Source organism: Rhipicephalus sanguineus, chromosome 8, assembly GCF_013339695.2.
Source record: "Rhipicephalus sanguineus isolate Rsan-2018 chromosome 8, BIME_Rsan_1.4, whole genome shotgun sequence".
NCBI classification, from domain to species: Eukaryota; Metazoa; Arthropoda; class Arachnida; order Ixodida; family Ixodidae; genus Rhipicephalus; species Rhipicephalus sanguineus.
The window spans coordinates 85,321,377-85,343,823 of record NC_051183.1 but is presented as its reverse complement, the minus strand read 5'-3'; the positions used below and the strand labels follow the sequence as shown (position 1 = coordinate 85,343,823).

Below are 22,447 nucleotides of genomic sequence, written 5' to 3'. Positions count from 1 at the left end.
AGCGATAGTTGTTACGGACACCGGTAGCGGCGGCGGCGGACAACTACGGCGCCAAAAACGGCCCTTGTTGTGATCTCATAACAGCTTTCGCTGTAAAAAAAAAAATAGTTAAAAGAGATGTCGCTGCAGCCAAGGTTCCGGCAAGGCTGGCCGAAGTGTTGGCGCCAGTGACATTTTCTGTTCAAGCTCCTTTTTTTTCATTTCATGCTTACACGCAATAAGATTGAATGGAAGTGCACTATCGCATTGGGAGTCATAATTTTGAAAACAAGTAACTAATTTGAGTACAAGGGAGAAATTTCCTAAGAGGTTCGGAACGACAGGACCTCTTGGACAAGAGAAATTAGGTGTACGAAAAATAACTTGTTGGGTGTATATATATATATATATATATATATATATATATATATATATATATATATATATATATATATATATATATATATATATATATATATTGTACAGAAGCAATGGAACACTGTAATGGGCCGTCCTCTTGAGCGCCTTCTAGTGGGTCGCCCACTAGAAGGCGCTATATATATATATATATATTTATATCATTTCGTCCACTTTCTTTCTTCACAATTACCTTACATTTATTACTAAAAAACATCTCCTATACTTTCCTTGGCATTATTGTCTGTTAGTTCTCATTATTATTGTGTATAACAAAGAAAACGAGCCCTTGAAATTAACACTTCTTTCCTTCATTCATAGCGAGGGTCTTGCTCTGGCAGACTTGATGCTTTCAGGTAGTATGCGAGGGATTATTGGTCAGCTGCCAGCTCGTAATAAGTTCACGTGCTACGTGACGCCAACAAGGCAGAAAAAGAGTGTTCCACACTCGCGTGTTCATATTCCTGCTTCCACACAGTAGTGTGTAAGCAGGAATATGTTAGAGAGACACAAACCGCGTTCCGTTTACGTTTTAACAACCACAGGGCACACGTGAAAGGCCTCCCTAATTTACTGTTTTCCAAACACATTAATCTGCCTGGTCACTCTTTTGAACACATAAGTGTTACACTTCTACAATCCGGCTTCTAGAACACACGGGAGCGCGAACAGCGGGAGTCATACTTCATAAACAAATTCAAATCACTCTCCCACGGAATCAACGAGAGCCCTGGGCGATTGACGTGCCTCCGTGACCAATCGTAGCGCCCAGAAAGGGAATTATTTAATTAATGTATTTATTTACGCACACGTTAGTCCAGACGCACGGGACGCTAAGGAAACGATCGAGCGCGTGAAAACAGACCCAGTCGGACCACATGTATCAGCCGGCTCCACTCGTTTCTTTTTCTTTTAATTTTTTTTTCGTTTTATTTGTTATTATTATTTTTTCGAAAAGGAAAGGGGGGGGGGCGCACATTTAGCCTTGTATCGTGGCCAGTCTTCCCACAGCTGGAGCGGGTCGTATGTGTGTACACGGCCCGGCGCCGCGAGCTAACCGCCGAGCCATCTGAACTTGTACGCCGCGTGTGTGATGTGTAGAAGCGACATTTGTCTTTTCTCCTTGCTCACGCGGCTTCTTATGTACCGTACGAAGATAAGACGGGCGTAGCCCGCCGCCTCTGCTGCCGCTGTTCTTTCCCTCCCTCGTTTTGTCACTGTTGCTTCCTTCGTGAGTTCTCGCTTCCTTTTTCTATTTTCTCTCTCTCTCTCTCTTTGTTTTGAAAGTATTGTCTGGCCCCCAAACTGGGTGGGCGGCCCTTGTGCAGCGGGTTCGGCAATGGCCGTTTCATTTCACTTACATCCTTTGAAGAAAGCTGGTCCTCGAGCCGAAACTGTCAGGGTAAAATAAATATGTGTTTCCTATATTGTAGTACGAAGTCTTTCACAATTTTTATTACAGTAGCCAGAAGTTCTCGTTATCCATAAATATATATATATATATATATATATATATATATATATATATATATATATATATATATATATATATATATATATATATATATATATATATTTGACCTTTGGGTTCTTATTTGCACATGTCCAGTAGATGTGGTGGGGTAAATAAATTGTTCCTGTTATGCTACTAGGAATTACCTGAATACATACATCGTACTGCACCGAAATCACGCTGAAAGACATGTAATACTTCCGATCTTTTAGGTATGCGTTCTTTGCATGAATGTAAGTTTCATATTTTCTGACCCCACTGGAAATTTTGATCGCAAGAAGATTCCGGCTAGTTGGTACTCCATTGCAGCAGATATTGACAGCGCAAAAAATAAACGAAGGACACGCGAGGGGATACACAGACAAGCACTTGCACAGGTCTCCTCGCATGTCCTTCGTTTTTTTACAGCGAAAGCTGTTATGAGTGCACAACAAGGGCCGTTTTTGGCGCCGTAGTTGTCCGCCGCCGCCGGTGTCCGTAACCAGCATCGCGTGAAATAGGAAAAAAATCTAAAAATATCTGGGATGGAACGAGGTTCGAACCTAGGCCCTCTGCGTGATAGCCCAGTATTCTACCTCAGAGCCATGCCGGCGCTTGAAGCTGCCTTGCAAAAAGACGGTACACAGGCTTCATGTCGTGAAGTAACCACATTAGCACATGTAATTGTAACCAGGCATCACACAATTTTCTAACCAGGCATCACACAATGCTAATAGCGAAACGAGTGGATTGTTGGATGCTTCCAACACATTACAAAGGCATCTGCCATAATTCTTCATCGTCATCAGCCACAGCATCAACAAAGTGCACATAATGCCTTACAGGTATCACATTCTCCGCAGGATGACTAAAAATTGCATAGTCGCTGTGTCCCTATTTCACAAAAATTATGATTTATACCATAGTGGGCTGCTCGCAAGTGCACTTATATTGGTTGCTAAGGAAGTCCATAAGGCTCCTATGATGCACTTCCTCAGGGTCTCAATAAACTTATTTTCCTCTTTCTCTCTCTCTTTTTCTCAAGTTAACGTAAGTTATATAGCCCGGTGGGACAGTTAAATAACGACCGGGCGCCACACAATGCGAATTACGTAACTAGTGGGTCGTTTAAAGCTTCCAACACATTACAAAGGGCTCAGCCATCATTCTTCATCGTCATCAACCATCTCATCAAGAAACTGCTCATAATGCCGTACAGATGGTAACTCGCTTCTCCGCAGAAGTAGGAATATTGTTGTGGTGGATGCTTCCCAACTTCAAAAAATTATGTTTTGTGGCGTAATGGGTAGGTTCCTAGTTTACTTGTATTAGTAGCCGCAAGAGGGTTTCTGAAGGGTTCTAGAAATGCCGCTCTTCCAGCTTTCGCTGTGACTGTACTGCGCTTTCCACGCAGGCCTGGCGCTTTTTTTTTCGAGCTGTCAGTACTTTCTGCGATGGCAACAAAAAATTTCAGGAGGTATAGGAAGCTGTCGTGCTTTTAATGTGTTACAAAGTAGGGGGGGGGGGCGGTGTGAGCCGGTCCGTCTGCTAACACGTTTTCCTATATATTCACAATTCTTCTCGAGTACTTTGGTGATTGTCTGTGGATCCGAACACAATGCACGGTGTAGCTCAGTGATGCCGCTGTGTGCTCACTGACTACCAGATATAACACGGCGTGAATTAGGGTTGCTTAGCTAGGGTTAATTACTTCGAATCTCTAGAATATCCCCGCACAAATTCAATAAACACTCGTCGAAGGTTCTATTTGGTGCCGCCCTTTAGCAGCCTCGTATGCAAGCACGCTACGTACGACGATTGCGGGCTGGTGCACGTGGTGGTGGCCCAGCGGGTGGAGGTCCAGGGGGTGGAGGAGGAAGGCGCGGAAGGCCATGGGCTGGTGGCCCAAGCGGTGGTGGCCCAGGGGGTTGAGGAGGAAGGCGTGGAAGAACAGGGCGTCGCGGTCCAAGAGCTGGTGGCAGAGGAGGTAGCGGTCGACGAGGTGGCGGCACATGGGGTGCGGGCCCTTGAGCATGTGGATTACGTGCTGCAAAATATTAGTCATACATTAAAAGCCGAAATAAAACTAGGGAAATACATAACTACATAACTACAGCGTCCTTCGGTTTAAGAGGAGAAGGAAAGCTGATGGCATTTCTCGGCGTATGACGTAGCTTGAGGCAGCAGAGCTCAGCGCTATCAGTGTGAGGGGAGTATTGGTTTTGCTTACAGCTTTCATTATCTGGTTTCGTCCACTAAACAATTCAGTACTTACTAGTCTTACTGTAGCATTCTCCAGTGGGAACACCACGTGACAATATTTAGGTAACATCTCGCCTGCCTCGATTATCAAGTGGTAAGGAAGACGATAAATTTTATAGCGAAAACAGTGAAGTGTGTGACTTGCATGAAGTTCGTTCATCACTGCATATCGATTGAGCAAGCTTGGCGGATATGTACAGAATTTGGTTGAGTTAAATATTCTCTTATAAGAAGTCGCGCGTTGTACACAGTGAGAATCGAGTCCGTGGTGATGAGCGATCAGAAACAAAGGAAGAGGAAAACTGAGCAGGGAAAGCTGGTGCTAGTCCAAAGTTCGGGAAAGGAAGCATGTGACAGTGGCGATGGTGCGCCACGTGAACACCACAGCCTCAAGAAAAACGCGCTGAACGGTAATCGAAGGTGAGCCATTGGTTAGGGTGCACGTCGAGTCGCATTTGCGGTGTCGGAAAATTCTGTCAGTCTGGCAGCGTCATCGTTAACAGCGAAAAGGTCGCCGGTATATGTAATATGGGAGGAGGAATCACTTGCGCATGAAGTAGGGCAACTACCCCTACGTGCGTCAGAGTAAATGGCGCCTGTTCCGATGCTTCAGGAACAGCTTGACAGATTTCTCCTTTGCTGTAGCCGCGGATTGCACTTCCGGTGTGTTATTAGGATTGATGTGTGTACCATGGAATGTCCTTTCAATGTGTCGTCGCCATAGTGAGCAGCAAGCGTAGCTTGCTAAGGAAAAGAGCAGCCTCGCCTAAACTAAATTTCAGGAGAACAGACTTTTGGGCTAGTTGGTTCGTTACGTTCACTGAACCCATAGCTCCGATAAGATAGAGACCACAGAAAGACGACGGGACGTGCGCTGCTCCCAACCCTTAGTTGTGAGTACTCGGTTGTGAGTAGCGCACGTCCCGTCCTCTTTCTGTGGTCCCTGTCTTATCGGCGCTATGGCTTCCATGAACGTAACTTTCAGGAATTATCGGTTCAAGAGCAGACGCTGAGCGAGCCCAGATGGTTATTTGTAGTACGTGCGCCAGTTTCGGCCGCTCAATATTTCCAAGGAAGCAAGCGCAAACGCATTTCCTTCACTCGCTACACTTCGGGGATTTCTAATGCCAGCGTTGTGAAAGTCATTGTTGACTGTCGCCTAGGCGCGTGTTCATCTGTGTACCATTGGAAAGCACAAGCTGCGTTCATAGGTATACATCATCATAAATAAAAGATAAGGTTAAAAACCTTACTTTCGTGTTATCATCTTGCGAATAATGCGTTTCATTTCCAACAGTGCTGGATCTTTCCTGAAACAGCTTAAGCCATACGATTTTTTAGTAATGAAAATAATTCTCGTGATTTTCGTAGTCTTTAAGAAGGAAATAAGTTAGAAGGCTGAGCAATGTGGACGGCCATAATACGATGATTCTGAAGAATCGGTGCAGCAAGACAAACAGGCGCACGTCCACCAGGTGAAGCTAAGTCGTATGCGGCAGTAGTAAATACATAGAAGAAACGCTGACAAGGCTTATTAGCGTTCACCTGAATATGGACCATTAGAATGGCTTCCAAATGTCGCTCGAAAACAACGCGAAAATTCAACACTGTCCCAGCAGCGGCAATATTTCACGCCAGCAGTTCGAGCGGATACAGCCTCTGAATAACGTTTTTGTCAAACGCCACATTATCATTAACTCAAACGTGTCCGACGTCTCCTTCCGAGACTTACATTATTCTTGTGCGTGGCTGCAATTAAATCAGTAGGATTTCGACATGTAGGGGTACGGCATCGCCTTCCTTAGATTCACTGTTCCCGCGTTTGCGACACAAGCTCGCTGATCGGAGTTGAAGCAAGTGGACTAAAATGTTCAAAATTTTCCGTCAGGCACTTTTTGAAATGCAGTCTACCAGCGGCCCCCGTACACGGTTATAGTCATGTTACCTTGACGTTGTCATGTGGTATCAGTCGTGAGTCGTAGGCCAATTAAAATGTAGGTAGATGTATTAGCGGATGGATCACCGGCTTTCGAATAAATGGAGATAAAGTGCTTAGAATTTGCGAAGGATTGAGCGCCTTCGACCACTGTCATGACTTTGAATTTCAGGTAGGCTCGATGCAGAGTCTTGCAAAGCGGTTTCCTTACATGTATTGTAAGCACCTCCGCGCCATCGTCCCACTATGGTGCTTTGGCACAATGAAGCTTGGATTTGATACCCCTGCTGCTTAAGCGCGCGGCAATATGAACTCCTTACGGCATTTTGTAATGATAGTGTAGATCTCCCAACTGCTTCTTGAAAGAGACCGCGTTTTGAGAATTGATAACCAGGTAAGAGAGGGGAAGTAAAAATATCTGCTAGGAATTATCTAAATGCCCAGATACCTAAATATTACGTAAATATACAGAACATGCAGGGCAATAGACCAGTACGCGTAGTACTGCATGTGGACAAGTTGCCCAACAAACACAACACAACAATATTTCTTTGGGTTTTACGTATCAAAGCCACGACATCATTGTGACAAACGTTGTAGTGGAGAGCTCTGGAAGTAGTCGACTAGCTGGGGCTTTTTAGCGTGTACCTATACCTAAACACACAAGCCTCTAACCCAAACAGAACAAAGTTCCGAATAGGCATAAATTTAATTTTAATACTCCGTGTAAGCTGTCATCATGATGTACTGGTACTGAAAACTCACGAAAGACCTCACCCACCCGCTGCGAGCAACTAATCGCAAAATTGATTTTATTGACTGGATGCGCAATGTGGTCTACGAGATACCTATGATTTGCAAAAAAAAATTATATAAGCTAAGCGGGAAAATGTTGGAATGAGACCGCTCATCACTGAAATAACAAAAAGAATCGATATTGCAGCCATGTAGCACACCATTGCATGAAGTGTGCATGCATCCCCATGTATGAAACAAAGATTAAATGAGCTAGAAAAGCTAATAAGGTAAAACAAATACATGGAACTTCTACAATCGAAGCGAAATTATGTTATGAATGCCCGGATAAGTCTTTCAAAGAACAATTGCGGCTGTGCCTTGTGGTTGCGTATAACATGCTAATGTCAACTCTGAGACAGTATAGAGGTCCGGGTTTGTACGAATAGATTTTAGTTACCAATACGCACTTGTCCTGAGGTATTCCTCCTTTCTTTTGGTTTGTTTCATCCTCTCTACTATGAATAAAAAGCAAACGAGTTCGCGTGTCTTTTAGGATGACACGACTTTACGCTCACTGAAGTGTATTTTCGGCTCCGCTATCATATTTCCTTGTAAAAACAAGAACAACGATATACGTACGGTGATAAAAGAATCTCGTAAGAGGTGGACCTCCTATTCCAGCAACGTTTGTATTTTGCATTATTTGATCCCACCCATCACGTCTTGCCGGACCATCTCCTGACAGGGAGAGAACAACAATGAAGAAAAAGGTAAACAAATCAGAACGTTCGAGCGAGATCTGTATTATAGTATTTGTTACATGAGAAACATGCCACCATTTTCCTGCATTCGAAAGTTGCTATAGTTGTCTCAGTCTGATAATAAGAGGTATCTTTCTCTGTGTTCAATTGCTTGGTACTGTTCTTCAGGCCTGGCTTGCGAGAGCCGCTCTACGGAGACAGTTCGTGAAGCCTTTTCAAAGTTCATTAAGCATGTGCAACGATGCTTAGTATTTAGTAAGTGACTCTATGCAACGAATACTTCCTTTGTATTGTGGTCTAATTGATACTTATCGCTAGCATTGCTTAGCATTTCGCCTTTTATGCCTATATGGCAAAATGGTGTTCTGCCAAAAAGGGATTAGTGGTCATAATTTAGTCCAATTTTCTTTCACACTTAGGGCTGTTACTCATCGCATTATCAAAGCGGAAAAAATTTGATACCACAAGATAGCCAACTATACCAAAAAGCAGGTAGAGGTGTAGACATTCTTCAATGCAGGTTTAATTTCGTCTCTCGCCATACATAAGAACTAGACGCTATTTAGAAACAAAATACCCACGTGTATTGACCAGTGTATCCCGACTATTGGCATTTTTGTCCTTGTGAATAGCAACCATATGGACACTACGGGTGGATTGCGGCCGTCGCAGTGAAAGTCGTCGTCATGCTCCGCAAAAAAATTCAAATGCATAACATAAAAAACCCATAACAAACGAGGCCCGCACAAATATCGAACGAGACGACCGCCTCATTCGCACACAGCTGGCATGAAGATAGGAGACGGGGGCAGGATGCGAGCCTCCAGTAGATAAACGTTTACTATGACCGACAGGACGTGGTCGCACGCGGTCACGCGCGTATCCTCAGAAGGGAGTAGCAGACAGCGTATGCCTCTTATTGCAAGGCGCCTGTTTGAGCTGTGGGAGGGAGCAAGAACACGGAGGCAGTCAGAACAAACACCTTTACTGCTCCTAAGCTACGGCCCTGACTGTCAACTGTCCTGCCCAGTGCAAGAGCGCCAAGGATGAGGGCACCCCAGGCTACTCTTTATTCTATTTTAATCTGCGAGTCACCACTGACCCCACATTACCCCCTCCTAATGTGATGACAGGAGTGGGAACGCGACATAACGGCGAGTTCACGTCCTCTACTATCGGTTAAGATTGACGCTGGCTCCATTGGCAAGGTTTTGACCACACTGTCTACTAGTCTTTGCACTGACAGGGCACATAGCCATGACGGACGCACTCAGATCACCGTGTCACCGATTCCGCGTTGTCGGAGGATCCCTTGGCTTTATCCTTGTCGTTCTGGCCGACGATTCCTCACTTCTTGGGCTTGTCCTCACCTGATCGGTCCATTTATTCTGGCTTCGTGCCAGTGTTGTCGGTGTCGCGTTTCGGCTTGCCGCGTTCGTTAGACGAGATACTCTGCCGACGTGGCGCTGTGAACAAAACCGCCACCGTCGCCCTCACCGCAGCCCTGGTGCTAACTGGGTACAAGAGAGCCGTTCGCAAGCGAGTGTGAATAGGCCACAATGGGCGCCCCTCATTCGTTTGTGTCGAGCCATGGTCTCCTGAAAATCAAGGACCTGGAAAGCTTCTTGCGCCCAGACATGGTTTTCTGAAAATCAGGGACCTGGAAAGCTTCTTCCGCCCATCAACGCTTCAGAAAAATAAGATGCTCATCAAAGCGAACTGCGGTTACGAGACAAAAGAAGTTTCACTTATTTTACGCTCTCGAACTGGCAAGTGCAAGCAAGCTTCGGTCAACTTCCAGTTCCAAGCAAGCCCCCCGATATGCATTCTCTCGCGCTGAAATGCGTTAAACTTGGCTATGTACTTCATGTCAAAGCGCTGAAGTACATACGCGATCAGTTTTGTTTCCTGTGTCCTTTACGATCAGTGCTACAAAACTCACTTCATCTCTCGCTTTCTGTGCGTTGGACTGTTTCATTGCAGTGGTCTGCTGGAATGTTCTGAAATGTTCTGTTGAAGGTTGCCTTCCGTTTACTGAAATAGGGACGTGTGCATGCCCGCTTTCGCGTGGTATAACCGAAGGCAAAACAAACCTGAATGTGGTTATCACCGTCATATTGCAATTTTTCGTGCGACGCACGTGTTAGCATTTGCCTGCATTGATCCTTCGAAACGAACGGGTGTGATGCTGGGTAGTGACCACCATTTCAGGTTATGGGAGGTAGTGGTGTGCGCGATGTTTGTCGCTCTTGTCTTGAGTCTGCCACTAGCTGCTCACTCAGTGTTACATGGCCCGCACCTTGGTCACAGACTCTACTGAGGCTCATAGTCAAGTTTTCCCTGGTTCTCCGTCAGGACAAAACAACAATAACAACAAAGACACATTACCACACTTTCTCATGCAACCAACTGTGAAGAACGCCTATAATTCGCATACTCAACACATTCGCAACGACGCGTCTCCACCACTCTCGCATTTCTGCTTCATACGACAGCCGTGGAAATCGGTAAAACTGAACGTTGTTATTGAGTCCCTTGTGCCCGTGGCAATTCAAAACGCAAAGGTAGCGTCAACTGCGGCATTTCTTCGTAGAGCACGGAGCTGTTGTTTTGCATTCGTTTTCGCCATGGTTCTGGCGAGTGATCCGGCAAGCACTTCATGGCGGTTCGGTGGCGCGTCTTGCTAGCGGAGAGAATTTCCCAGCTGTCGGTCTCAGGGCTACATGTGCCATCCCGATGATTATTAAGTCAAGTCTTTGTTCGCACTCGCTAATTGCGCCTGCTTCTACGGGAAGCTTTGCAAGGCAGCTGACGTTGCACCGCTCAATGCCGCCCTTCTCGCTGCGAGAGGTGACGCTAACCTTGCTGCCAAACTCCCAAGTATCACGTCTATTGCGAAGGCTTTCCAGGCCTTCTCTAGTTTGTCCTGTTTTCGGGGAGCAGCCTGGATACCTCAGCCTCCGGTGAGCGGTGTCGTCATCTGCCGCCTGTCATCGCCGTCGTCATCTGCCACCTGGCGATGTCGCCGTTGCGCTTCACAAACACGACAGCCGTTCCTCGAGGTTCGCGCCACAGTCGGTAGCCTTCAGTGTCTCAGTTTTTAACAGCGCTGCTGTTTATGCCACGCGTCCGTCGTAATACACGAATAGAAAACTATAATGATCATAGACCTGCACGCCATATTTTGTTTGTTTGTTTGTAGCCTGCTAATTCTGGCACATACCCACTCTGGGGGATTGGCCAAGAAAAATTATTGTAGCAACGGATGATAATTACGGTAATCTTTTTTTCCCTCCCTATTACTAAAGTAGAAAAAAAAACGCGAAGATACAGAGCAATCTAATTACAAAAGGTAATATAGCCTATGAAGGATAATTATATTAATTACAATTTTGAGCCGACCAGACAGCTGAGTTTACCTGACCCGACCAATTTTGGCTCTATGACTTACTTTTAATCACATTTTATAATTATGTCGCGAGTACTTTTCCAGTATTTCTTAGACCTTATATTGGAATACGTTTAGTTGCTAAGATGAAATTACACACAGCATCAAAAATTTCTCTATGACAATGTCCCAAAACAGAGGCACCAAAATTCAGAACATTTTCCGCGGTTAAATTTAAACCAATCGTTGAAAATGGTATAACCAGAAGTCTTTTCCTAATTATTGAATAGTTGCGGCATGATATAAAATAATGTTCAATAGATTCTGTTTCTTCGCAAAATGGGCAAAGGGGTGATATCGCCAAACCAGCTCTGTGCAAATATAAGTTTAATGGGGGGACACGGCATCTAAATTTGGAAATAATAACCTCAAACTTTCTAGATTGACTCCACTTAGGTTGCCATGGAAATTTAAGGTGTTGATATTCTGTCCATTTAGTTATCGTTTCCATCATATCTGTACAAATTGCTAATTTTCTATATCTGATCGCTGTGATGTATTCTACTTCTGGGAGTACCGAAATTATTGGTCCATCGAGGGAAGCCCGGGCTAACGAATCGGCCAATTCATTTAATTGTATCCCGCAGTGACCTGGTACCCACAATAATTTCAGAAGTTTCAGCTGTGGCGGAACTAATGTGCGCAAAGTCATGAGGGCTCGTGAGTGTTCTGAAGCTGTAAGTGCTGTGCATACCGAAAGAGAATCTGTTATTATGATTGCACTATTTTCAGTTGAAGGCAGTTTTCGAAGCGCCAAAATAATAGCCAAGAGCTCAGCCTCAAAAACAGGCGTAAAATCTGGCAGCCTCACTGAGAATGACCAGCCAAGCAAATCGGAAGCAATTCCTACGCCTGCCTTTTGATTATTCACAGAAGCATCTGTGGCTATTATGTTTTTTGTTTCTACATGAACCAAGTAATCTTTTAACCTGTTATTCAAAAATCGGAGTGATTGGAACTTAGATTTTGGGGGGAAAATTTCATCATATTCTATCGTAATATTGCTATGTGAGCCATTAGTTTCAATTATCGTTCTAATATCTACCTTAATGCTGTCCAGTTTCTTTTGTACAAAAATTATTTGGGGTGTATGAAATCGTGGCCAATGGGCAAGAAAGAAGGAGTCGGGGTCTCTGATAAAGGCGTATTCAGATCTTCTAGCTGGTAAGCTGTAAAATTTTAAAAAAGTTTGCACCGTTAAGATGTGGAATCGACAAAGAAGCGTTGGAAGGCGTGCTTCTTGATACATAACATTAATGGCCACAAACTTTGGGAGTCCCAGACACATTCGCAGCGCTTCACGCTCCAATAAAACTAAAGGCTTTGTTTTATAAGCAGGGCCGCCCGAAAATAATATGCACCCAAATTCCAATATTGGGCGCATGTACATTTTGTACAACATTATCAAGGTGTCTCTACGTAACCCATATTTCCGGTTACTCAGCCTACGCAATAAGCCTAACGCTCGTTGTGCCTTTGCTGCTATATATTCTATGTGTGGACTCCAATTAAGTCTTTCATTATATATCATGCCCAAATATTTGATAGAATCCACTTGTGGAATGGGTTCCTGTTTATATAATACGGAAATTGAAATTGAATCTGCTAGGGGAAACACCAAGAGCGCACTTTTACTGATGTTTAACGACAATGAAATCGACTGCAGCCAAATTTCTATGGTATTAAGATACCTTTGCAATTTTTGATGTAATGAGTAAATATCACAGTCTGCTGCGAAAAACGCGATATCGTCTGCATAAATGTAGACATTGACGTCCTGGTCATTTGGAATAGAGCTCATCAGTACATTGAATAATACCGGAGATAGGACTGCCCCTTGAGGAACTCCGCGTTTCTGTTTGAATTTTGATGAACAACAGCCATCCTTAACACAATAAAATTCCCTTGATTTTAAAAATTCTGCTACCCACTCAATAATATATTGTGGAAAATTTAAGCTCTGTAGTGTATTCAGTAAAATGGAGTGCTCGACGCTATCATAAGCTTTAGCTATGTCAAGTGTGACAAGAGCAGCGTAATGTCTTCTTTTTCGGGCAAGCCGTATTCGACTCTCTAAATCAGCGTGAGCACACCAAATTGAACAATCATTACGAAAACCGATTTGGTTTGGTTTTAATATTGACTTGTCTGCCATCCAGATATTTATCCTGTCATTTAGGACCCTCTCTATAAGCTTGATCATATTAGACGTTAGAGAGATGGGTCTGATATTTTCTGTGTTAAAACCTAATCCTTGCTTTTTTAGTATAGGAATTACCTTGGCTATTTTCCAGTCATACGGTATCCAGGCGTTTTTTAAAGAATAGTTTATCAAATTGAGGACGTCATCAGGTGATAATTTGTATAAAATTTTAAGCATAGGTACTGTAATTCCATCAGGACCAGGAGCAGACGAAGGTAAATATCGAATCACGTTTGACACTTCGGACAGTGTCACTTTTTCAAAGTTAGCCGCTATGGTAGATTTTTGCCACTTGTTCTGCACAGTCGAAGAGAATCTACTTTCTAGGCCTTTACCAATTGACTCTAAAGATTTTGTCATTTCTTCCGATGAGAGATTTTCATAATCAGTATTTACTGGAGACGATATGATTTTTCGAGATCTCATATAACGAAAGAACGCTTTTTTATTTTTAGGTTTGGAAAGAAAATCAAAATGTCTTTTGTCATACTCTTCTTTAGCTTGGGCCACCGTGCGTTTAAATCCAGCAGCAATGAACTTGTAGTCTGACCAATTTCTGGGGGACTGGTTATGAATTAGCTGCTTCCAAGCTGCCTTTCGTCGTCTGTGATCACGTGAGCAATCTGAATTCCACCATGGACTATAAGGTACCCTCTTGGCCGATTCAATAGTAAACTCTGCTTTTTTATATGTTCTTTTAATTACAGCGCTTAATTTCATAGCTTTAGTTTCATCACTGTCTTCAGAGGGAGATGCTAAAGCTGCCTTTAGGTCATTTTTAAATTTTGAATAATTTATAAAAACTCGGACGTGAGAACATGATGGCGTTATGGGGTAATCAATCTCAAACATTATGGGCAGGTGGTCACTATTGGTGGCACAGTCCAGGGCTGTCCACGAAGTGCTAGAAATTGTCGAGCTAACAAAACTCAAATCTAAGGCAGAGCGGGATCGATCTCGGATAAATGTGGGAGTTCTAGCATTGAGGCACGATAAATTGTTGTCTATTGACCAGTCCCACAATCGTTGGCCACATTGATCTGTTCTAAAACCCCAACAGGTGTGGTGGGAATTAAAATCTCCAACCAGAATTTTTTCTTTACACCATGAATGGACTGCCACATCTAAACTTCGCGTGTCTTGTACGCCCACAGGAAAGTAGACGTTTACTAGAGAGAATGGTGAGCATCCTGGCAAGGTGATGTCTAAGGCAAAAATTTCGCATTCTGGGGACATACTTTTGTACGAAATTTTGGCCTTTAAACTAATTTTATTACTGATAAAGAATGCTAAACCTCCGCCTTTGGCCGGACGGTCTAGTCGAAACGATCTGAAGTTGGTTAAGTGAAACGAATGATGTGCGGAAAGCCAAGTTTCTTGCACTGCAATAATGTCTGGATTGAATTTAGAAGACAAATACAACAAATCTGTTATAGCTGAGTGAATAGATCGGCAGTTCCAATGCAGAATTTTCAGGGACCCTATGGTTTCGACAGAATTGAGTCGGCGACAGCCTTATCTAGAATACTTTCTTTTAGAAAATCGCTTTTCGAGAGGTTCTCCTTCTGGTATTTTTTGCTTTTCGAATGTTTTGGTGATCCAGCTTTTTTGGAGGTCGGGGATCTAGAACGCTTTAGAGATTTGAGGTCCATGTCCATATCATCTGAATCCTGATTATCATCCGGTATGACATCACTTTGCCTCTGGATGCTCCCTCGAGAGGACCCTGCAGGCTGTGCATTCGAAGCAGTGATCTCAGATTCAGCTTCACTTATTAGGGGTGTAAACTCAGCATTTTGGGAAGCTGTGCCCATATCCTTTGTCTTGTCGCATACGTGCGCCATCTGGTTAGCTATAATATGTGTCAAGGACTCACAAAGAGTGGTAGCGAGGCGTTGCATTGCCTTTTCCATAGCCTTATCAATCATGTCCGCAATGGACAGGGAAAGAGATGCTTCCATTGCTATGTTATGGCGGGCTGCTGCACCAGCGTACCCCTGAGTTCGAGCCTGAATTTCAGCAATGGCGTCTTTTCGAGCGCATCGTCTTCGATCAACAATTTCAAGGATTTGTATTTCCCGTGCCTTGGCCGAGCAATCTGGGTTATCAGCGCAGTGCGCTTCATGGCAAAGACAGCACTTTTCTTCATTACTTTTACATTCATTTGAATTGTGCGCCTCACCGCAAATTCGGCATCTGGGAGCTGATCTGCATCCTTTCATTGTGTGACCGTAGCGCCAGCACCTAAGACACTGTAGGGGACGAGGCGACAGTGGTTCAACTCTGTATATTAGAGGCCACGCCTTGATTTCAGTTGGGCGACTCGACCCGGCAAATGTAACGATCACTGACTCAGTTGGGACCTTATTCTTATCAATAACTCGTCCACACCTATAAACTGCGATCGCGCCTGCCTCAGAAAACATCTCTAGTACCTCAGCTGGAGTCATGTTGACATCGACTCCCCGAACAAGTCCTTTCACGCATGCTAGGTGGGTTGGAATAAAGGCGCTTACCGGATTGGTAGCGAACACCGAGCATTTGAGCAAGTCTCGAACACAGAGCTGGTCGGACGAGAAACAGAGAATGCCGCCCTTGCCGAACTGTCGGACCTCTGTGATGCTGTGGAAGTGAGCTGTAGCTGATCTCAACTCCGCCTGGATTACTTTTGGATTTTTCATCCGTATGACACCTTCGTTGTTTGGGACAAGGGCCACAGGCACCGATGTGATTCCATTACGTAGAAACAGGTCTACTGGTAGCTCCTGCGGAGGGAGAGAAGCAGACCAGAGGAAGGCCCCTGGTCCAGGTGAGGAAAACGGCATCTGTCTGGTCTTACTAGCCAGAAATGTACTCGCTAATCAATTCTCACACTAGAGAAACACCTATCAGAAAGGGAATTGAAGCCGCTACTCAAACTTTGGCCAAACCCTCAGAGTAGGCAAGAGCAGGTAGAAGCCGGTCCGAACGCGCCATACCATACGGCCATACCTTCGTCCACTTCTTCCTCTTTTCCTTCAGTCCGAGAAAACGCGCCCTCATTTGTTCAGCGTGAGATGCAATAACTATCATGGTTGAGAGACCGAGTAGAAAGAAGGAAAAGAAAGAGCGAAACAAATAGAGAGGCAAAGTCAGAGATAGAAAGAAATCTATTGAGCGAAATTATTTTTTAAAAGAATTTTCACAACGAGGTGCTTCTCAGAAATGCCTGTCATTCGTCTCCGGATTTCCGGGATAATTGTGTGAAGTAAACACTTCTTTTAGTGCAACATCCGGGGCCCTAAATGGTCGCGATTATCGTCAGAAACTCGCGTAGCGAGAACCCTGCGCAAAAATAGCTTCAAAGGCCCGACTGAGTAAATGTTTGGGGGGGCACACCCCCACTGCCACCACCCGCCGCTTCCGTGCAAACGCCTATGCCTCCATCTCTTTTCTCGTCACCTTCCTTCGGCTCACGTTCCGTATCAGCGGCTTTCTTGCCGCGGATGCCGGTAGCCTGCGTGGTCTCGCCATTCGCACCACAAGCTTTCATTTTGATGATAGCCAAAATGGCGTTAACAAAGGAAGACGTGAATACATAAAATTATTGAAAACCTTGAACGTGTAAGTTGACCAGCATAAAACTGAGCAAAGAAATAAATGCTTTGTGAACACCAATAAAGAAAGCATTCCTGCTAATTGATTTTAATTAGAACAATCTGTGGTGTATTCCCTGATGTAAAGTGAACTTGTTGGAATCCAATGATAGGGGAATGTGCCCTACGGATATATACTTAAATATGTGAGGAAAAATTGCTCTGGAACGCCCAGGCATCCATCAATTACGCGTTCTTGTTCTGATACGCCGCCGTATATACTTGTCTAACCCCAACGCAGTATAGCTTGTAAGACACAAATTTTCTTCAAGCCGCCAATGAGTACAGCACAATCTTGCGGTACTCCTGTAACTTGGTCGTGCCCTCATTAGCTCCTGTTTTATGTCGAATGCGTCCGCAATCCTAATTATTTACTTCTAGCGGGGGTTCAGGCCTATCCGCAATAAAGCTGTGTTGAAATTTTCACACGGAATCCTTGTTCTGTAAACACTCACTTCGTTGGGGTTGTTACTTGTTTACCTACATTAGAAAAGCTTCGTACAGTTAATCGACATATATATGGTGCCTGCCCCCCATGACTGAACTCTAATGTCTATTTCGTGCAATTTGTACGATTGCACGCGCCACCGCGTGGCTGAAAGTATTACAAGACTTTGTGACTGGGAATACAGATACGTCTACGCTCCATATTTACAACGTAGCCCCCCCCTCCCCGAAAAAAAGAGAGAATAGTACCTTCTTCAGGTATTGGAGGAAGAGGTGGATGTCTGGGCCTCTGTTGACGACCGAGGCCTCCCGGATGCTTGTAAAGTGGATCTTTTACTAATATAGACAAAACAGAAATGTAAGCCGTAAATAAGTAAATAAGCAAAAGAACCGCACCATAAATTATCACCACAAAAGCATTGCAGCATTTTTGTGCATTAGGAAAATTTTATATACATCTATAGACGACATGCATGAGAACATTGTGTGCTGTTTCTTCACCTCGGTTCGCACTGTTATTCAGACAAGCATTTCGAGAGCGATTGCTTGCAGTTACTGAGCGAGATGCTCTTAGGAAACATGTGACGCGATGTTTGCTAACTTATGTAGCAAGCGACTCTTTACCATTTTATACAGGCTGAATAAAACTGCAGCACTTTCTTTGTATTGCTACCTAATATACTGCTGTCGGTACCAGTGCGTAAATTCTCGGCCGATAATATAAATATCTTTCAATAACACCTAAACTCATAGTTTCTTGCAGTCATGTATTTCCTTTTGGCAGTCTTGCGGAACTTTCATTTATAAAGTGCGCATAAAGCTTTGCGCCTTATGCAATGAACGCGTTGCGTTCATTTTCGTGGTAAGAAGGCGAATTAACTGTATGTAACGTTAAATTATCCTTTCAGGCAGTTCTGTTGCGCATACATGAATGCACTTTTTTTGCTTTGCTCCAGGGGTAAGATAAGCTGTCTTATACTAAAATATGACGGTCATGGAACCTTTTTTATCATTCGATTAATTGTTTGCTGCTACTCCAAGTGGAAGCCTCGCATACAAAAAACAAGTTGACACGAATTCCCTAAAAGGAAAGACAAACCACTAGGAGCACATTTTCGTAGGGTATTATAAGCCATCACATACAAAATATGACGGCCATGAAACATTTTTTATTATATGAATAATTATCTGGTGAGGCCCCGATGTGTCCGCGTGCACTCAGACAGCGGACGCGGCATTTGCTGCTTTGATTTCATGGTGTTCCAGCACGGACGGCTACCGCCATCTCGGAAGACCTGAGGAAACTAGATATTTCTCGCGGACGCTACGAAATCCTGCATCCCAGCCATGTACAGGGTCGACCACATCTAAGCTGAACACCTCATTAGTATTCAAACCGATAAAACTAGAACGTTTCTTATACTTCACGAGTGCAATGCCCGTTATAGAACGTCTAATCATGGTGTCGACAAACACCGTAATGATTTTCCGAATTATGTATTAAACAACAGCTTCAATGAGGTCTTGAATACTAATGAGGTATTCAGCTTAGATGTGGTCGACCCTGTACATGGTCGCTTAAAAATTTGTCAATGCATATATTTGCTTCAGGCTCAAAGCGACATGGCAGTAATGACGCTTTTTTATATAAACATTCGCTTTGTTACACAATTTGTACCACATTTATACTCTTAATGCCACCTGAGCAAGCACAAGAAGAGATTGTATAGTACAGCATATAATTTACATATGACAAAAGCGGATGCCTGTCTATCCTTTGCAGTATATTTCGCTTGCAGTTTTTCATGCAGCATAGCTACACGGCACAGTGTAGAACATTTGTCAGTAAAAATAGGATAATGAAATCCTTGCACGTGATCTTCCTATCCGTCCTCTGTGACGTCCTGTGTGATGCCGCAAAAATCAGAGCGTGACGTCACAAGTGAAGCGCACAAATTGCGCTTAAATCGAACCAGGTTTTAGACGCCTTTGAGATATAGATGCGTCATCCACACCCCAAGATAAGTATTCAGTAAAGTGGATCTTTCTGCCTCGTACATTATACTCAGGCAGCACATCGTGTCTGGCTCGTACGTTGCACTCAGGCAGCACAAACGCCTATCATTCCCAGCCAACCTAAAATATTGACCCAACCATTGTTTGAAGACGGTAACAATGGAATACTGTTTCCAGCCAGAACGTGAAAGAGACAAAATTAGCTTTACAAATGGTGAGTACTGTAACATAAAGTAGGTACCAAGTTTTCAAGCGACTTTTGCGAGCCGCTGGAAATACTCCTATGAGAAACGAAACGCAAAGCACAATGACATCAAGCTTTTTATTGCTTGTTAAAAGTTACGGTAACTTGTGTGATACAGCTAGCGGATACATAGCAATTGCATAAAAACTAAAAAAAAAACTTCTCTTTACATTGATTTCTGCTCCGTAGGTAGTACCGGTAAGATGCAGCTGTTATATACCTTCCTCTTGAGGGATAGTGGTAGATTCCCTACGGAGCAGAAACCTGGAGGACTTACAAACAGGGTTCAACTTAAATTGAGGACGACGCAGCGAGCGATGGAAAGGAAAATGATAGGTGTAACCTTAACAAACAGGAAGAGAGCAGAGTGGGTCAGGGAACAAACGGGGCTTAAGGACATCATAGTTGAAATCAAGAAGAAGAAATGGATATGGGCCGGGCACGTAGCACGTCGGCAGGATAACCGGTGGTCATTAAGGGTAACTGACTGGATTCCAAGAGATGGCAAACGCGTGAGGGGGAGACAGAAAATTAGGTGGGTAGATGAGATTAAGAAGTTTGCAGGTATAACGTGGCAGCAGAAAGCACAGGACCGGGTTGATTGGCGGAACATGGGAGAGGCATTTGCCCTGCAGTGGGCGTAGACAGGCTGATGATGATGACATTGATTTAACATGTGTGTGGTATTGATGAGCAATTTGAGTGAAATAAAGTTCCATATAGTTTGCTTCACAATGGGTCTTTGCAGTGGGGCGGCTTCTGTGCAAGCGGGCCGAGATGATTCTGACGGCTTTTTTTTTGTGGCGAGTATTCTAAACATTTCATGTGACTTCCGACGCAGCGCGTATTTTCGTGTTTATGACATGACTGCCGAGATTTTTTTTGTGTGTGTGTTCACGCTGCAAAGGTGTGCTGGTCGACGACTGCGCTATCGTCTGCGGAATGTCTTAGCTTGAATTTACACAGCACATGGAAAACGTCGGAACGATAGCCAACGAAAATGGTGGCAAGATCCGGCGTTAGACAAATGAAAAAAAAAAGAACGATGGCGCAGCCAACGAAAAAAAGCTGGCAAGAACTATCGGAGCGCGGAATACTTATACCACGTTGGCGAAACGTAAGATGGGTATGGAGAAACGCGAACATGCGACATCTACATTCTCTGCTGTTTAGCCTTTATTTTGAAGCGGTTGTTGCCTGGATGGCAATAAAAAGCCACTATAATCATCCATGATGCAATCAAGAATCATCTAGTGTGTTTTCATTGCTAAAAAGATCAGCGCATGATGAAAACAGCGCGCCGTGCTGTTCACGTTACTTGACATCCCCTTGTACAACGGACAATCCTCGCTAAAGCCATATTTGTCAATATTGGAGATGTGTTCCATGGACAGTATTGGCTAGAGCCATTTTGCAAACGTTCGGCCATCAGCGGCGTCCAGTATTGGACCAACGCACATTTGGGTGTAGCAAAACCGCAAAAGCGAATCCGGGCTAATATTTTTTATAAGAGGCCCGTGGCCAGGAATTTGTTTCGGGAGCGTGGGGGGGGGGGGGGGGGGGGGACACTAGCTGAAAACCTTGACTCTTTGAGGAAAACACCTATTTTTATTATTTAATTTTTGCTAAAACACTACTTCGCCAAATTTCCGAGGGGGTAAGGGCGGGCCAACAGACCCCTCCCCTGGCTACAGGCCGGCCTATAATTTTTGCGAACTTTGTGCCGAGGTCGGTCCAATGCCAGCGTGCTGCCGGGATACGGCTTCGAGCTATCTAACTGTAGCACATACGTTCTCTCGCATGTATAGGTTCGTCCCCTCTTAGGGTTACCACAGATCAACCTAGTTTTAGGGCGAACACGGGCCACACTCTGCAGAGCACCAGTCCTTCCAGAGCGGCTGCGCATAGAAGCGAAGCGGCGCAGGATCTCAAAAATCCCCGGGAGGTACTTCGCGTCTTCTGCAGCAGCAGTAAAGCGCGCTCCTCTTGCAGTGCTGTAGAGGCTCCGTGGCCTCGCCAGGTGCACTGGCGCTCCGCGGAGCACCTCCACAATAAGCCGCCTTCACCCTGAAACCGGACGCGCCTCTACCTACTGCTGGACTGGAATTTAGGCTTACGTTGTATACTGGAAAAGATCAAAACGCGTACCATGTTTGTCGTTTGCCGCAAGCACGTACGTTGGCCCTTGGTCTAGTGTGGACAGAAGAAAAAGCAATCCAAGGAAGAACAGAATATTATACCGCGGGGCCTGCCTCATAGTGTGTCACCTGAAATCGTGCAATCATATGATTACATTCGCAAAAACTTACATTTTTATACAGAGAATATCTATTAGACGCATACATTTCAATATATTATGAATCCAGCCTGCTAAAGTTTGTTCAGTTCGTTGCGTCTTCATACGTTCCATTACGTGAATATATTATGTTGCCCATCAGTAGAAAAACTTCAACTGAATTTATGTGTCATCCTGGAAAACGGCACCGCGTCATCTACCCTTAACGGAGCATTGTATTGCCTCTCTGTGAAGTGTTGCTAGAACATAGCGTAGCAATATGACTAAAATTCAAGTTATTGTCCTGTAAATTGCCCTTTAAACGCCAGTGTAGTCAACGTACCTGGTAAGCCCAGTATGTGCATACAACTGCTTCATTTACAAAAACATGTCGATGCACCTTGTAACACTTGTCTCAAAGCAAAGAAAAATGCAGCATAGACAGGCATTGCCTAATTGCTTGGCATGAAACCGACTCCCACATTGCTTGGGATCTGCAGAATAACCTTTAGCCTGAATAATCGTTAGTCCTTGCTCCTATACGTAGGTATCAACTACCAATCATTATTGCGTGTGTAAAAGCTACGACGAATT

The 22,447-nt window shown here is 44.2% G+C and overlaps 1 protein-coding gene across 1 annotated transcript in view; it reads right to left on the bottom strand.

Annotated features, from left to right (window-relative positions):
• The window catches only part of LOC119403358 (basic proline-rich protein-like), a 44,307-nt gene extending 22,468 nt beyond the window's left edge, over positions 1–21,839 (bottom strand). Inside the window, exons 1-4 of the mRNA XM_037670300.2 lie at positions 21,727–21,839; positions 17,568–17,654; positions 7,464–7,562; positions 3,702–3,935 (exon numbers count right to left, since the gene is read on the bottom strand). Of these exons, the coding sequence (XP_037526228.2) occupies positions 3,702–3,935; positions 7,464–7,562; positions 17,568–17,654; positions 21,727–21,835 (529 nt within the window). The 5' untranslated portion in view covers positions 21,836–21,839. The remainder of the gene's footprint in view (positions 1–3,701; positions 3,936–7,463; positions 7,563–17,567; positions 17,655–21,726) is intronic.
• Positions 21,840–22,447: the final 608 nt, after the last annotated feature.